This window comes from Nerophis ophidion, linkage group LG17, assembly GCF_033978795.1.
Source record: "Nerophis ophidion isolate RoL-2023_Sa linkage group LG17, RoL_Noph_v1.0, whole genome shotgun sequence".
NCBI classification, from domain to species: Eukaryota; Metazoa; Chordata; class Actinopteri; order Syngnathiformes; family Syngnathidae; genus Nerophis; species Nerophis ophidion.
The window spans coordinates 8,231,622-8,250,238 of NC_084627.1; the positions used below are offsets into that span (position 1 = coordinate 8,231,622).

General features: G+C 46.8%; 1 protein-coding gene across 1 annotated transcript in view; it reads right to left on the reverse strand.

Moving 5' to 3' along the window:
- Positions 1-1,433: 1,433 nt before the first annotated feature.
- The window catches only part of srcap (Snf2-related CREBBP activator protein), an 87,491-nt gene continuing 70,307 nt past the window's right edge, over positions 1,434-18,617 (reverse strand). Inside the window, 7 exon segments of the mRNA XM_061876047.1 lie at positions 1,434-7,206; positions 7,268-7,351; positions 7,424-7,600; positions 7,673-7,798; positions 9,451-9,565; positions 12,400-12,596; positions 17,030-17,199. Coding sequence (XP_061732031.1) covers positions 2,080-7,206; positions 7,268-7,351; positions 7,424-7,600; positions 7,673-7,798; positions 9,451-9,565; positions 12,400-12,596; positions 17,030-17,199 — 5,996 coding nt within the window. The 3' untranslated portion in view covers positions 1,434-2,079.

Here is an 18,617-nt window from a genome sequence, read left to right on the forward strand (position 1 = left end):
ATAAGAAAAAACAGGATTTTTCATCAGGTTGAAACAGGAAGACTTGACCGGATAATAAACACCCCAGTGAGACCAGTGTAGCGAAAGACAATCTGAATAAAAAAAAAACCTTCCCACTTCTTTAAAGATTTTCATGTACATTATAAATATACGCATGTACATATATATAGACATACATATGTATAAATATATATGTGTTGGAATCTGTGTTGGCCCTGCGATGAGGTGGCAACTTGTCCAGGGTATACCCCGCCTTCCGCCCAATTGTAGCTGAGATAGGCGCCAGCACCCCCAAAAGGGAATAAGCGGTAGAAAATGGATGAATATATATATATAGACATATATACATACATATACACATAAACATACATACATGTATATATACATATATACACACATATGCATACATTTAACAAATTCATCCATCCATCCATCCATACATTTCCTTCCGCTTGTCCCTCTCAGGGTCACAGAGGGGTTGCTGGAGCCTATCCCAATATATATATATACACACACACACACGTATTAACATATATTTGTGTATATATATAAGAATATATATACACACACACATAAATGTGTGTATATATATATATATATATATACACACACAGAAATATATACACGTGTATATATACACATATACATATGTATATACACGTATGCGTATATAAACATATATATACACATACTTATAAATATATATGTAAGCATACATATATATATACACACGTAGTATGTTTATTTACACGTGTATGTATATATACACACATTTATATACACATATAAATATATATACATACGTACACATATATATACACACACACATACAAGTATATAATATATATATACATACACACACACAAGCATACATGTGTGTGTGTATTATATATATACACATATGACTATATACATATATATACATACACACATACATATATATGTACATATATATGTACACATACATATCACATGACATGCAGTTGGCCCAAATGGTTTTAATCCAATGCGGGACGCAAGTCAAAAATGTTACTTGACAAAAAGTGTTCAGAGTTTGTTGTTCAACTTTCAAAGACAACAAGTTGTAGAAAAAGTATTAAAACTATGAAGAGTTCAGTCAAAAGTTTTAAAGTCAAATTTACTTAGAAATAATTTGTAGCACAAATATTTGACCCAGAAGCTGAATAACCTTCACCTTTGGTGAGAACTTTAAATGTTGTCAAAATATGTTGTAGGTTCAATGTTTTCTAAATTGTGCAGTTTGATTTTCAAATATGTTTCTACTTTTAAGAAGGATTTTGTTTGAATTGTTTTTCTATTTTTTCTCCGCAGATTAAAAAAATATTTGTTGAAAATCCAGATGTATTTCCTTTTTGTTTTCCACAAAGTGCAGGACACAAGATCCAGTGGAGGTGGACCAGACGACAAAGAAGTCCATTTTGGTCTTTTTATTCAAGAGTACTTGTCTGACGTGTTCAAGTAAAACAAGGTGGAATTACAGGGCTTGAAGGAATGCAACAAATAAAAAGACCAACCAAAACAAACAAAAAGACCTTCACCAGAACCTGCACCCCCAAGTGAGCCCACAGTCTCCTGAAGTCTTGCCCACTTCTTGTCAACAACAAAAGAAAGTATTTGGTAGCACAAAGTCACTTCCTGGATTTGGCTCCTCTTGACCAGAGTGAAGAACTTGTCAAGGCAAGCCGGGTCAGAACCCGAGAGGCACTCGCACGATAAATACACAACAGTGACCGCCTCGGATGAGATGATGACATCATCGGCACCTTTGACCTGAAGATGATGATGATGATGAGGAGGAAGGTGTGCAAACATATTTGCTAGTTGGTAGAAGAAAGCCAAGCCGCTCCATCACAGGTGTGACCAGCCTGCCCTCACGTGGTCAAGCTCCGCCCACTAGTCAGTCCAGCACTCCTGAGCCGCCCCCCGGCCCGCCTCCTTGGTAAAGGGGGAGGGGCCCAAGGCGCCGGGACGTCCCCGGCTTGTGCAGCGCTGGCGTCCTGGACCGGATGTCGAGTGCAGACGAGGTCGAGACGTTGACACCTCGCCACGTGCTGGCGCTCATGTCTTGTTGTGGCGTTGTTGGTTGGCCGAGGAGCGCGTGCTCGCCGCCGGCGACCTCGCTTGCACCGCCGCCAGCGCGGCCACGCTCCTGAGCACCCTGTCCGGCGTGCCCTCGGACCCTGAGCCAGCCGCGGCGTCCTGGGCGAGCTTTAGAGATCGGCGCTCACTGTGACTTCCTCGCTTCTCCTTCCGGTCCCTCGTGCTCCGCTCGCCGCTGCGATCGGGGTCGCTGCCCGAGGAGGCTCGGGAGCGCAGCGTCTTGCGCTCGGCGTTCTGGGAGCTGGCGCTGTGCGCCCGCCGGCTGCTGCCGCTGCTGCTGCGGCTTCGACTGCTTTGTCCGACGTCCGCCTCGCCGTCGCTGCTCATGCTGCTGCAGGCACTTTGACCTCGCGACGCCTCGCCGTCCTTCCCCTTCGCCGCCTTCCGACAGCCGCCCTCTTTGTCCTCAGGTTTAGGCCTCTTGTACTCCTCCAGGGGGGGCACCAGGGACCCCGGGCACTGTCGGGTGGAGCGCGGCGTGGGACGACTGGCCTGATTGGGCGTTGAAGGTTTGCTGCAACTTTTGCTGTTGTCCACGTTCCCGGAGTTGTTCTGCGGGACGAGGACACTTTTACTTTTGGACTTTAAGTTCTTCTGGTCAGGGGACGCAGCAGGACCCTTGCGGGGCGTGTGGCCAGGGGTGTCCACCCGTCCTTTCATGGCGAGGAGCTTGGCGGCGGCGTTGAGGGCCGAGCACCTCTTCCCCAGCACCTCTGGCTCAGGAGGACATGAGGTCACAGCGGACGGGACCTTCTTGTCCTTAGAAGACCCCACTGACCTCCTGGTGACCCGGACTGAAGACGAGTCGCTGCCAGAATCTCCCCCGGTGGACGTGTTGGCGTTGCTGTCAGAGGCGCGCGCCAACGTCCTTCCATCTCGCTTGCCGCTGTGCTCCTGCAGCCGGGACTTGGCAGAGCGGGTCATGCGGGGCTCCTTCTTGTCGTCCTCGACTTCCGAGCCACTGGAGGACGAAGGAGACCTGGAGCGTCTCCTCTGAGGCGACGCAGTGGCGGGGTCCCTCTCGGGTCCTTCCATTTCTGCCTCTGCGGTGACGTCGACCCGTCGCTTCTTGCCGGGGTGTCTGTTCTCGTACGTCCTCTTGTGGTGAGCGTGACGAGTTAAGGTGGACGAGGAGGAGCCGGAGGACGGCGACGACGAGCCAGCGGACTCCTGGCTACTCTGACGACAGAGAGACCTTTTCTGAGCGGGCGTCTTGTGCTCCTTCCTCGGTGGCTGCGCCTCCTTTGATGTCTCCTCAGGGGGAGAGACGCTCTTGGCGTCCTCAAAGACTACGCTTTCCTTCTCCACGTCTTTGGCCAAAGGAGAACGCAGCACCTTCCTTCTTTTGCTCCGTGATGCCAACATGTCCTGCTTAGCGTCTTCAAACTTCGTCGGTTTCGTCAGGTCCAGGTCTTTCTCGGACAAAGCTGGATCGGGTTCAGTACTTGGAGGAGGGGTCGGCGTTGGTGCTTGTGAGATGACAGGGGAGGTTTGAGGAGCAGGACTGCTAGATGTTGTTGGTACGTGGGTGCTTGCCATGGTCTTCATTGTGTCCCATGATGCGGCAGACGTATCGTCACACGGGACACACGATGTCGTTAGGGCGTCGTTTGGGGGCGTGTCTGCTGAGGGGCGAGGGGCGGTTGGAGAAGGTGGGGCAGTTGTTGGCGAAGGTGCGTTAGAAAGTGGAGATGATGGATGAGCATCTACAGCAGAGGCCATGCCAGTTGGTGAGGTGGCTCGTTGGCTTGGGTTCCACATCGTCTCGGTGTTTGCTAGACAAGTGCAGTCTGCTTCTGCCGGTTCACAAGAGTCCTCCACTTGGCTTGAGAAGGTCGCTAAATGGTGGGTGGAGGTGACTGGTGGAGCAGAAGATTGGAGAGACTGCTCAGCCTCCGCCTGGCATGATGGGTTGGAGGCGTCAGGTTCTGAAGTCAGTGTCGTAGAAGATGTTGGTGCTGCTTCTACCAGAATGCTAGAAGATGTTGGTGCAGCTTCTACCAGCGTTCTAGAAGATGTTGGTGCTGCTTCTACCAGCGTTCTAGAAGATGTTGGTGCTGCTTCTACCAGAATGCTAGAAGACGGTGTCGCTTCTACCAGCATGCTAGAAGATCTTGGTGCAGCTTCTACCAGAGTTCTAGAAGATGTTGGTGCCGTTTCCCCCAGCGTTCTACAACATGTTGGTGCCGCTTCTACCAGCGTTCTCGAAGATGTTGGTGCTGCTACTACCAGAGTTGTCAAAGACCTTGGTGCTGCTTCTACCAGTGTTCTAGAAAACGTTGGTGCCGCTTCTACTGGCGCAGTAGAAGGCAGTGGTGTAGCTTCTTCCGGTGTTGTAGAAGATGTTGGTATACCTTCTGCCGGTGCTGTAGAAGACGGTGTAGCCTCTGCCGGCATTGTAGAAGACCTTGGTCTACCTTCTGCCGGCGTTGTAGAAGACGTTGGTGTAGCTTCTGCCGGCGTTGGAGAAGACGTTGATCTAACTTCTGCCGGAGTTGTAGAAGACGTTGGTGTAGCTTCTGCCGGCGTTGGAGAAGACGTTGATCTAACTTCTGCCGGCGTTGGAGAAGACGTTGGTGTAGCTTCTGCCGGCGTTGCAGAAGACGTTGATCTAACTTCTGCCGGCCTTGTAGAAGACGGTGTAGGTTCTGCCGGCGTTGTAGAAGACGTTGGTGTAGCTTCTGCCGCCGTTGTAGAAGACGTCGGTGTACCTTCTGCCGGCGTTGTAGAAGACGTCGGTGTACCTTCTGCCGGCGTTGTAGAAGACGTCGGTGTAGCTTCTGCCGGCGTTGTAGAAGACGTCGGTGTAGCTTCTGCCGGCGTTGTAGAAGACGTCGGTGTAGCTTCTACCAGCCTTGTAGTAGATGTTGGTTTAGCTTCTACCAGCCTTGTAGTAGATGTTGGTTTAGCTTCTACCAGCCTTGTAGAAGATGTTGGTTTAGCTTCTACCAGCCTTGTAGTAGATGTTGGTTTAGCTTCTACCAGCCTTGTAGAAGATGTTGGTGTAGCTATTACCAGTGTTGTAGAAGACGTTGGTGTAGCTATTACCAGCGTTGTAGAAGAAGACGGTGTAACTTTTGCCAGCGTTGCAGAAGACGTTTGTGTTGCTTCTACAGGTGATACAGAAGACGTTGGTACCGCTTCTACCAGCGTGCTTGAATACCTTGGTGCCGCTTCTACAGGCTTTGTAGAAGATGTTGGTGGCACTTCTACAGGTGTTGCAGAAGACGTTGGTACCGCTTCTACCAGCGTGCTAGAATACGTTGGTGCCTCTTCTACAGGCTTTGTAGAAGATGCTGGTGGCGCTTCTACTGTCGTGCAAGAAGACGATGTTGGTGGAAGCGTGGCAGCAGCTGCAGTGGCACCATTAGTGGTTTTGGCAGAGTCTGATAGAGATTCAGGAGGTCCAGAAAGATCAGATACTGGAGGTGGTGAAGAACCAGTAGGACTGTTGCCTTCAGGGACAGAAATAACTTGGTTTGGTGTGGTGTGTGGGTCTATGAATTCTATAGATACTTCAGTGGCAGCTTGGACTGAAGTTTGACTGGTTGGCAATGAAGACTCTTCGGTCTTGGAGTCTAGTTCTTCGGCTTTGGTAGACAGGAAGTCCTGATCAGCGTCCTCTGACTTCTGGTCCGATGGGACCGTTGATTCTTCACTAACGTCCAGTTTGGAAACACTGGATGGATCTGCAGAGGGTGTGTCGTTTTTAGTTGTTGGTCCGTCACAAACAACGTCTGGAGTATTTGTGGAATCCTTGCGCGGGCGACCACGCTTGCGTCTTGGGGAAAGGGGTGCGTCCCCATCCTCGCTAGGTGAGACGGGTTGTGAAGGTGGAGGAGACATTGTGTTGTTGAAGTCGGGCAACTTTGGAGGACATTTAGGGGGCCGTCCCCTCTTTCTTTTCAAAGGTGCCAAATGAGAATTGATGGCATCCGGGGAAACGGTTTCTTTTCCTGGAGAAGAGTCCACTTTCTTGTGCTGGTTGGCACCTCTGCCCCGACTCGCATGCAGCAGCTCTCCCAGCTGAGCCGCCATGCGAGATTCAGTTTCCAACCTGCGGCGTACGGGAAGGTTCCTCAGCACGGGCATGTCAGGAGACAGGTGGGGAGGGGAATATGGAGGATAGGCTCTCACAGGTTGATGATATACAAGTGGACTTTGGGTGGAGATTTGGTTCTGAGGGGATTTGGTCAGAATGTCTTTAGAACTACTGTCAGCTACTGAAGATGGACTGTCTTTATTTGGTTCCTCCACAGGTCCACTGGTGTTCTCCAGTGATGCCTCTTCTGAAGAACCTCCAGTACTGCTTCCTCGCCATTTCCTCTTCTTCGGCTCTTTCTCTTCCACCACGGTGACCAGTCGACCCGGAAGCTTCCGCAGGACTTTGGCCGAGGGCGAGTCATCGACCAAGCCCCGCAAGACTTCGCTGTCGGCTGTCTGCCGCTTGCGAGGTGAGCGACAGCTCGTGGACGGCGGAGACATGGCGCTTTGGTCTTTGCAGTCGTCTCTTGCTTGGTGCTCCACTTGGCTGACGGACTCCAGCGATGACTCAGACGGCCTGCTTTCCTGCAGGGGTTCCTCTTCGTTTCTTCTGGGGGTCTCGGACACACTCTGCTGCTTGCCGCCAGAGGAGGAGGACGTAGAAGGCGAGGAAGGCACAGGACTGGCTTGAGGCTTGTTTTTGCCGGGCTGCTGATCTCTGGCGGGAGACGAGGCTTTCAAAGACTTAGACGACTCCTGGAGCCTGACTGTTGTGGTCTTTGAAGGGTTGGCGTGAGACGGGGAACTAGAGTCTTTAAGGGCGCTGCGTCCTCTAAGACCAACACGGACTCTTTCTGGCAGTTCTGCTTGCACTGTGGGCTCGGTTTCAGGCGAGGCCCCACGCAGACGACCGCTGGTTCTCGTGGAGGCGACGGTCTTGCTTTTGTCTTTTGGCTTGCGGCCTCGCCGGGCAGGGGTAGGTTGAGTAGAATCCGCAGAGGGTGCGCCGGACAAAAAGTCCCCATCTTCACCAAAGGACGCGTGTAGTCGGAGGCCTTCCTTGGCCTGGTCCAGACCCTTTCTGGCAGCCTCTACTTGCTCCTGGAGACACAACACCTCACGTTAGCACTTGCGCAAATTAAAAGGACTTCTTCTCACGTACCTCTGCTTGTTTCAACTCCTCCTTGCAAACATCTTCCAAGGAGGCTTCGAGGAAGTTCATGGCGTAGCGCTCAATGGGAGTGAGCTGGGAAGACATTATTTTGGTCAAAGGACGGCAGTCAACTCAGTCCATCATCTCATTGGCATGAACACTCACCTGCTCCACCAGAGCAGCTATTTCCTGCTCCGCCTTCGAGAGCTCCTCCACTTCTTCTTGTTCCCCTCCGTCATCCAGTGGAATGTTTTCGTTGAACTCCGCCAGCTCTGCCACCTGCTCGGCTTTGGCTTGAGAGGCAGCGACGATGTCCTCCTCGTCCTCGGCACGACAGAGCGCCTGCAAGGCACCATTCGGGGGGTGAAATCATCTTCCTGCATCCTGAGCTCCATCAGTTTCTGAATGACCGACCTGCTCCAGGATGGTGGTGCTCGGTTTGTTGGCAGCTTCCTCATCCTCCGCTTGAGGCACAGACGCTTCCACTGCCACTTCCTTCTTCTCGCCGTCGTTGACGTCAAACAGCTCACGGATTGTGTGCTAAAAAACAAAAAGCATAATAGTTTTAGATAATGACTCAAGAAAAGAGACTTCACTTTGAGGGGTGTCCGGATTAGGGACGTATATCGTTTGGATTACCAATATCCATATTCCTTATCGATACCAGTACTCTTATCGGTACTACCGTATTTCCTTGAATTGCAGCCGGCAGGCCGATATTATCGGCTGATAAAATGTAATATCGGAAATTAGTGGTATTGGTTTAAAAAAAAAAGTCAAACGTAGGGAGAAGAACAGAGCGCCAATTAACTTTAAAGGCACTGACTTTTCGTGCCGGCCCAGTCACATAATTTCTACGGCTTTTACCACACACGTGGATGCAACGCATACTTGGTCACACTGAGGGTTGGCGATAAACAACTTTAACACCGTTACAAATATGCGCCACACTGTGAACCCACAACAAACGAGAATGACATACACATTTCGGGAGAACATCCGCACCGTAACACAACATTAAGACAACAGAACAAATACCCAGAACCCCTTGCAGCACTGCTTGTACCGCACATGATATCGCACACAAGTAAACACGCTGCAGCCCTGCTTGTATCGCACACAAGTAATCACGCTGCAGTGCAGGACAGCTTGTATCACGCATGATATCACACACGCAAGTAAAAACACTGCCAGACTGCTTGTATCGCACATGATATCACACAAACAAGTAATCACACAGCCGGACTGCTTGTATCGCACATGATATCACACACACAGGTAATCACACTGCAGGATTGCTTGTACCGCACATGATATCACACACAAGTAAACACGCTGCAGCGCTGGTATCGCACATGATATCACACACAGAAGTAAACACACTGCCAGAATGCTTGTATTGCACATGATATCACAGACACAAGTAAAGACACTGCAGGACTGCTTGTATCACACATGTAAAGACACTCCAGGACTGCTTGTATCGCACATGATATCACACATGCAAGTAAATACACTGCAGGACTGCATATATCACACATGATATCACACACAAGCAATCACGCTGCAGGACTGCATGTACCGCACATGATATCACACACAAACAATCACGCTGCAGGACTGCATGTACCGCACATGATATCGCACACAAATAATCACGCTGCAGGACTGCATGTACCGCACATGATATCGCACACAAGCAATCACGCTGCAGGACTGCATGTACCGCACATGATATCACACAAAAGCAATTACGCTGCAGGACTGCATGTACCGCACATGATATCGCACAAAAGCAATCACGCTGCAGGACTGCTTGTACCGCACATGATATCGCACACAAATAATCACGCTGCAGGACTGCTTGTACCGCACATGATATCACACACAAGCAATCGCGCTGCAGGACTGCATGTACCGCACATGATATCACACACAAATGAACACGCTGCAGGACTGCTTGTATCGCACATGATATCTCACACACACAAGCAAACACACTGCAGGACTGCCTGTATCACACATGATATCACACACAAGTAAACACATTGCAGGACTGCTTGTATCGCACATGATATCACACTTTTTACATGCAAGCCAATATAATCGGATGTGTTATCGCAACAATACGTGACATTATTGTCCTCTGGACGCATTCCTTTCCAACATGGACATTACTGCCTAACTCCTACCTGTTTGAAGAAGGCAGTGGTAAAGTTTCCTCCCTCAATGGCCATATCTCCCAGCATCCTCTTCTGGTTGGCTTTCTTCAGGATGTTCTCCTCCACAGTGCGCTCACTGATGAGCCTGGAGACCAGCACACAAACATCATTACCACCACCATTATTAGTACATGAGTTTACAGGAGGTGATCACACCTGGCCGAAAAATAAAATTGTCTGATTTTTTCACGAAAAAATTAGTTTTATGGATTTTTTCTCCTACTTTGTAAAAGGAACTACCGTATTTCCTAGAAATGCCGCCGGGTATATAGTATGCGCCTGCCTAGAATTACTGCCGGGTCAAACTCGTTTCACAAAATAATTAGCGCATGCTTAGCATTACCGCCGGCTCAGGATTAATGCCGGGACAAACTCGTTTCGCTAAATAATTTGCATATGTCTAGAATTTCCGCCGGGTCAAACTCGTCACGTCACGAGTGACACTTCACCTGTCATTATTTTCAAAATGGAGGAGGCTGATTTCAATCATTTGAAATTGCATAAAGGGAAGAAGATTAAGAGCTATTCAGTAGGATTTAAGGTCCAAGCTATTGAATATGCTAAAAAGAACAGTAAGCAGCTATGTTTTATTAATATACCGTAGCTGCGTGTGTCAAATATTAGTCATTAAATGACTCCCGCCTCCTGGTGGTAGAGGGCGCTAGAGATCCTTCTTGCGACTACTCGGCTGCAGAAGAAGTGACAACAAGCAGCAAGAGTGAGCAGCAATCCTTTATTTTTTTCCTCTCGCTTGCACTTTTAACAAAGAGGATTACATATCTAAAATAAAACAGTTTTCTAAACTGGACATTAAATCGAAGCAGGAGGTAATAAAGTAAGATCTCCATCGAGACAGAGAGACTTTTAAAACTGAAGTAAGATAAGGAAGACTTCTATAAATAAGTTATCGATGCTTTTGATCAGAAAGGTAAGACCATGATAACGTTTTTTTTTTTTTACTAAATGTTCTTTTCATGATGGTATCCTTACATCACACTCAAATTTATAAGCGCAGGCCTAAATGTACCGCATGCCTTTGGTAAACGCCCGAGTGAGAAGAGGTTTTAAATTAATTAGCGCCCCAACGGCAATTCAAGGCAATACGGTGAATGAAGAACTTGCAAAAATGTAGCACGTAAATAAGAGCGCCCACAAAAAAGGGTCAGAAAGCGGCATGAACATCATTAATGTTAAAGTACCAATGATTGTCACACACACAGTAGGTGTGGCAAAATCATTCTCTGCATTTGACCCATCACCCTTGATCACCCCCTGGGAGGGGAGGGGATCAGTGAGCGGCAGCAGCGGACGCGCCCGGTAACCATTTTTGGTGATTTAACCCGCAATTCCAACCCTTAATGCAGAGTGTCAAGCAGGGAGGTAATGGCTCCCATTTTTATAGTCTTTGGTATGACTCGGCCGGGGTTTGAACTCACGACCTAGCCATCTCAGGCCGGATCTAGAACCATACATGACCTTATGTAGACCAGTGTTTTTCAACCACTGTGCCGCGGCACACTAGTGTGCCGTGAGATATTGTCTGGTGTGCCGTGGGAAATCATGCAACTTCACCTAATTTATGCCAAAAATATTTTTTGCAAATCAATAATTATAATCTGCCAATAATGTGCCGTTGCTTAGTGTCTGTGCCGTGTAAAACTCGGCAGGGTAACCATGTTGTGGGAGGCAGTGTGCAGGTAAAAAAACATATGTAATGCTTAAACTCAAAATTGTATTGTACCATATGTCCCGGCAAGAAATCTGCGTTCAAAAGACTCCGGCTTATTAGTGATTCCTAGAGCTCAAAAAAAGTCTGCGGGCTATAGAGCGTTTTCCGTTCGGGCTCCAGTACTCTGGAATGCCCTCCCGGTAACAGTTCGAGATGCTACCTCAGTAGAAGCATTTAAGTCTCATCTTAAAACTCATCTGTATACTCTAGCCTTTAAATAGACCTCCTTTTTAGACCAGTTGATCTGCCGCTTCTTTTCTTTCTCCTATGTCCCCCCCTCCCTTGTGGAGGGGGTCCGGTCCGATGACCATGGATGAAGTACTGACTGTCCAGAGTCGAGACCCAGGATGGACCGCTCGTCGGGACCCAGGATGGACCGCTCGCCTGTATCGGTTGGGGACATCTCTACGCTGCTGATCCGCTTGAGATGGTTTCCTGTGGACGGGACTCCCACTGCTGTCTTGGAGCCACTATGGATTGAACTTTCACAGTATCATGTTAGACCCGCTCGACATCCATTGCTTTCGGTCCCCTAGAGGGGGGGGGTTGCCCACATCTGAGGTCCTCTCCAAGGTTTCTCATAGTCAGCATTGTCACTGGCGTCCCACTGAATGTGAATTCTCCCTGCCCACTGGGTGTGAGTTTTCCTTGCCCTTTTGTGGGTTCTTCCGAGGATGTTGTAGTCGTAATGATTTGTGCAGTCCTTTGAGACATTTGTGATTTGGGGCTATATAAATAAACATTGATTGATTGATTGATTGATTGATTGAAAATGAACGAAAGGGAAAGGAAAAGGCTATGCAAAACGAAAGTCAAACTGAACTAGCTTCAAAGTAAACAGAGACAGAATGCTGGACGACAGCAAAAACTTACGGCGTCCACAAAGTACATCCGTACGTGACACGACAATCAACAATGTCCACACAAAGAAGGATAGCAACAACGTAGATAGCCTTGCTTGCTAACACAAAGTACATTTTTTAACGTTTTCTGCTGGTGGTGTGCCTCTGGATTTTTTTAATGACAAAAATGTGCCTTGCCTTAAAAACGGTTGAAAAACACTGATGTAGACCACAAGGAAGTGATGGCATTTGGAAACAAATACGACCTCTCTAAATTGACAACTAAAACCATGAATCAATTAAATTAATTAAGTGCCCAGACCTGTGGTGCTACGTGCCAACGTGTACCTGTAGATGTGCACGTCTCGAGTCTGGCCGATGCGGTGGCACCGGTCCTGGGCCTGGGCGTCCATGGTCGGGTTCCAGTCACTGTCATAGAACACGACCGTGTCCGCACCCGTCAGGTTGACGCCCACACCACCGCTGCGAGTGGACAGAATGAAGCAAAAGATCCGTCGGTCGGCGTTGAAGCGCTCCATGAGGGCCTGGAGGAGAACCACAACATTGCAAGTCACGTCCAAAAAGAGGAAAGCAATAGAGTGGAACCTCCATTTACAAACTTAATTGTCTTTTGAAGCGTTCACAAGAGTTCTACACGGTAACACTCCAAACACAGAAAGTGATTTGTTGCTGTTAAAGCACGTACACTGGAATATCATGTTTACAAATGTAATTGGTTCTTGAATAATCTTTGTAGATTGAAAAGTTTGTACAGTGAAGCAAATTTCTCCATTAGAAACAATGTAAATATGAATAATGGGTTCCAGCCTCCACAAAAGTCTGTATTTTAGTGAAGGTTTGTACACAATATGAAATGCTACACAGTACTGTATATCAAACTAACAGAATAAGGATCAACTTTATATTTATTATCAAAGTGAACTGTTCTGTATTGCTGCTCTGCTAACACGGAGAGACACACCAAAGTCCCTCTTGTGCCCTCACAAATGATGAGAAATCATAAAAATCCTTAACTTTAATAACCACTTGTATATCAAATTCCAGAGGGCCTGCGTCTGGAAAAGCCTTATCCCTGCAGCTATAGCCGCCCTTAACAGCAGCAGGCCCAGCAGACCTGTCTGACAACGATGTCTTTCTTATTTTTGTTTTGTCATGTGTAATGTCTATATGTTTAAATGTACGGCAGTGAAAATGAATTTACCCAACGGGGACAAATAAATCTAAATCTAAAAATCTAAATATACACAAGCATAACAAACAGAAGTAAAATCCACTCTCATTAAAGGGGAACTACCCTTTTTTTGGAATTTTGCCTCTCGTTCACAATCATTACCAGAGACAAGATGACCGATGTATTTATTTAATGCATTCAAACTCGTAAATGAATGGATTTTATGGAAGGTCCTCTATTCCGCTTGTAAAACCCAATAAAACCCTCCAAAAAGCGCCAACAATACTCCATTTTAGTGACTTGAACATGAACCAAGTATTAGTGATGTTGTTATCATGGGCGCTAGCGCTAACAAACTATATCGCATGTGTGATCCCTGGCTTGAGTGCCAATGTTTACATCGTCGAGTGGTCAGCTGCTTCCTTGCTCCGTGGAAGTTTATCCTACATCATAAAACACGACGGTGATTGGTAAAGTAGCTGTGTCAGCAACCTGCAGGTTCCTGGTTTGATCCCCAGCTTCTGGCATCAGTGTGTGTGAATGTGCAAATCGTGTCAAAGCGCTTTAAGTACCTTAAAGGTAGAAAAACACTATACAAGTATGACCCATCAATACATTTATAACTCTCAGCATGATAGTGGAAGGACAAAGACGTATTCTGACAAGTTGGTACACTTTGACAGCCAATTTAGATCCGAAAATGGCATGAACGACACAAAAAGCCGCTTGATTCCACCCCCATTTTCTTTGAGAGGGTCATGAGTCATTCATCTAAATGAGAATATAACAAGATTTTATCAGTCGGCATCCGAATGACAGCAGACCTTGTGTAGTAAGTGATATTTTATTTTGGTTGTTGCCGCTCATGAAGTCTGCAGTGAGTAGCAATCAGTGATGTTGGAATAAAAAACTGAAAATTGTTTCAGAAATTATAATGGTATTATTAAAATGATCAAAATATGTAAATATTAAATGTTACTATATTATAAACTGAATTAGATAAACATGTATAAGAACAGATAACAATAGGCAATACTAAATGTTACTGTATTATATACTAATGTATATATATATATATATATATATATATATATATATATATATATATATATATATATATATATATATATACACTTACAATAAATATATAAAACCCTCATGGAGGTATTTGGGTGTTTTTAAGGGCTTTATAGGCAGAATAGAGCCGTTTCATTGTAAGCAGACTTATGATTGCATGTATTTAATATTTAGAATGCGTTAAAGAAAAAATACATCCGTTGTAATGTCTTTCATAATCATTTTGTGAACGTTAGGGAAAATTCCCAAAAAAAAGGCGGTTCAAAATATTTCCAAACCATAGAGATGGTGTCGTTAGTCAGTCACCGAGCTTGTTGGCTTGTTAGCCACGGCTACAGCACCGGCAACGACACACTCTTGTTGTTGTTATGCTGCGCTCCCGGCGGTTTGATGAGTTCATCAAGCGTCGCCAGTAAACCTCTCATGCTGCAGTCGTCAACTCCTGTATTGTGTGTGGGAGGGGCTGCGGCGTTTTAAAAAGTCATTCATTTTACTTTTTGAAACCGATACTGATAATTTCTGATATTACATTTTAAAGCATTTATCGGCCTGCCGATACTGACGGACATCTCTACCCTGGACACATGATGACTTTGAATATGACCAATGTATGATCCTGAAACTACTTGGTATCAGATTAATAGTTAAATTTGTGCTATCATCCAAAACTAATGTAAAGTGGTATAATCCAAAAACTAATGTAAAGTATCAAAGAAGAGAAGAATAAGTGATTATTACATTTTAATAGAAGTGTAGATAGAACATGTCAAAACAAAAAATTAGCATATATTTTTCATGTTTCTATGACATTCCTACTGGAAGTTAAAGAAGTTTTGTCTGTGTTTTAACCTAGGGGGCGCTAGAGCGCAATTTTTGAGTTTTGGGGTTTGTTATTTTGATTAGATCGCAATTTTCGCTGTCCTGATGTGTGTGTCAAATTTGGTGAGTTTTGAAACATGTTAAGGGGGTCAAATTACAGCTGAAAGAGGTGGCGGTATAATAATAAAGAATAATAATAATAAAACCTCAGCCTTCCCGGTAAGGTTTATTCAGGTGTACTGGAGAGGAGGCTACGTCGGATAGTCGAACCTCGGTTTCAGGAGGAACAGTGTGGTTTTCGTCCTGGTCGTGGAACTGTGGACCAGCTCTATACTCTCGGCAGGGTTCTTGAGGGTGCATGGGAGTTTGCCCAACCAGTCTACATGTGCTTTGTGGACTTGGAGAAGGCATTCGACCGTGTCCCTCGGGAAGTCCTGTGGGGAGTGCTCAGAGAGTATGGGGTATCGGACTGTCTTATTGTGGCGGTCCGTTCCCTGTACGATCAGTGCCAGAGCTTGGTCCGCATTGCCGGCAGTAAGTCGAACACATTTCCAGTGAGGGTTGGACTCCGCCAAGGCTGTCCTTTGTCACCCATTCTGTTCATAACTTTTATGGACAGAATTTCTAGGCGCAGTCAAGGCGTTGAGGGGTTCCGGTTTGGTAACCGCAGGATTAGGTCTCTGCTTTTTGCAGATGATGTGGTCCTGATGGCTTCATCTGACCGGGATCTTCAGCTCTCGCTGGATCGGTTCGCAGCCGAGTGTGAAGCGACCGGAATGAGAATCAGCGCCTCCAAGTCCGAGTCCATGGTTCTCGCCCGGAAAAGGGTGGAGTGCCATCTCCGGGTTGGGGAGGAGACCCTGCCCCAAGTGGAGGAGTTCAAGTACCTAGGAGTCTTGTTCACGAGTGAGGGAAGAGTGGATCGTGAGATCGACAGGCGGATCGGTGCGGCGTCTTCAGTAATGCGGACGTTGTACCGGTCCGTTGTGGTGAAGAAGGAGCTGAGCCGGAAGGCAAAGCTCTCAATTTACCGGTCGATCTACGTTCCCATCCTCACCTATGGTCATGAGCTTTGGGTCATGACCGAAAGGATAAGATCACGGGTACAAGCGGCCGAAATGAGTTTGGGTCTCTCCCTTAGAGATAGGGTGAGAAGCTCTGCCATCCGGGAGGAACTCAAAGTAAAGCCGCTGCTCCTTCACATGGAGAGGAGCCAGATGAGGTGGTTCGGGCATCTGGTCAGGATGCCACCCGAACGCCTCCCTAGGGAGGTGTTTAGGGCACGTCCAACCGGTAGGAGGCCACGGGGAAGACCCAGGACACGTTGGGAAGACTATGTCTCCCGGCTGGCCTGGGAACGCCTCGGGAACCCCCGGGAAGAGCTAGACGAAGTTGCTGGGGAGAGGGAAGTCTGGGTTTCCCTGCTTAGGCTGTTGCCCCCGCGACCCGACCTCGGATAAGCGGAAGATGATGGATGGATGGATGGATAATAAAACCTTAGAAATTCAGTAGGGTCCTCTGTCCCAAATGGACATCGGTCGCTAATAATAAACATATGTTTAATGTACCCTAAAATTTGCTGTTAAAATAAAGCCAATAATGACATTTTTGTGGTACTTTTATTTAGAAAAGTATGGAAATACATTTTGTTACCGGTACCAAAATACTGGTATCGTGACAACCCTACTGATTAGCAAGTGTACTGCAATCTGCCGCATGTGACGTGGAGGGCTCCGCCTCCTCACTAAAATTCTGAGCCATGCTTTTTTGCTTGCAGGCGTAACACGAAATGAACGCAAGAGACAAGGTTCGCACGCAGGTGCACATTCGGCTCAGTCTAAAGGGGGTACTTGGAAAGGTTCGTAAACAGGGGGGTTCTACTGTACCAACCTGTCTTTGCTCCACTCGGGTGCTGCCGTCGAGCCGCAGGTAGATGTGTCCGTGGTAGTTGAGGAACTGCTCCAAGATGTCCAGCATGCGCGTCATCTGGGTGAAGATCAGTACTCTGTGGCCGCCCGTCTTCAGATTGCGCAACAACAAGTGGAGCGTCTGCAACTTCCCTGGAGGAAGAGAAGGCCGACGTAGCAAGTCAGGCAACGATGACAAAGTCAGGTCAACTCTGTACAGATGTGGGTGTCCAGATTGGTGGCAGCCTGGAATTGTGATGGGATGGGTTTTTTGGCTCTTTGAAGGGAGACAAATCTTGAGGAGCCGTTCAAAAGACTGGCTTGCTACTAGATTTATTATTCCAACAGTTAGTTTTCATCAAGGAAACACTCACTTGTGGCAGTGATAAAAGTTTGGTCAGTAAATCAAAAAGTATACGTTACACCAATATAAAGACTATTGGTGGTCATTTTGCTTTTGTTTCCATTGTGAACATTCTGTGACAGTGACGTCAGGGCTATTCAATTACATCATGAAGAGGGCCCAAGGGCTCAGGGGCCACACATCAAAACTCGCATGTTTCTTTAGATCAGGGGTGTCAAACTCAAATACAGAGTGGGCCAAAATCTCAAACCGAACAAAGCCGCGGGCCGAGGTTGAACAAATTAACCTTTTAATAGGGACCCAAACAAATTTTGCATTGAATATTGAACAAGCAAGGCTTTATATAACTTTATAGTGACATGCAAAATCGAGTTTCAAATAATAATAATAATCAAAAAATATTAATGGCATATCAAATAAAATTCAAATAAAAATTGAATGCCTCTTTTCAGCGGTGGGGTCGAGGTGGACAGGGTTTGGTGATAGCGGGGAGTGTATATTGTAGCGTCCCGGAAGAGTTAGTGCTGCAAGGCGTTCTGGGTATTTGTTCTGTTGTGTTTATGTTGTGTTACAGTGCGGATGTTCTCCTGAAATGTGTCATTCTTATTTGGTGTGGGTTCACAGTGTGGCGCATATTTGTAACAGTGTTAAAGTTATTTAGTGTGTGACCTGTATGGCTGTTGACCAAGTATGCATTGCATTCACTATTGTGTGTGTGTATAGTCCGCATGTATTATGTGACTGGGCTGGCACGCTGTTGGTATAGAGGAAAAGCGGACGTGGTGACAGGTTGTAGAGAACGCCAAAGGCAGTGCCTTTAAAGCCCACCCCAAATATTGTTGTCCGGGATGAAATTCGGAAGGGGCACTGAACTTCGCGAGTCTCCCGGGAAAATCGTGAGGGTTGGCAAGTAAGAGTGTTAGCCGTGAATGCGGTGTTAGAGCGGCGGGCCAGCTCTAATGTTAATTTGATATTGCCTCAATGGCCAAGTGAAATTACACGGCAGGCCAAATTTGGCCCGCGGGCTTAGAGTTTGACACCCATGCTTTATAAAGTGCTTCAGCAGGTTATATCCCTTTGAGACAGTGTTTACTTAAGTAAACACATCTGCTTTCACTCTGCATTCTCAGTACATTCATCACTACTCCTTTCCAGAAGGTGCAGCTAGACAGATAGTTAACAGCACGGAGAAACAGAAGCTAAGTTT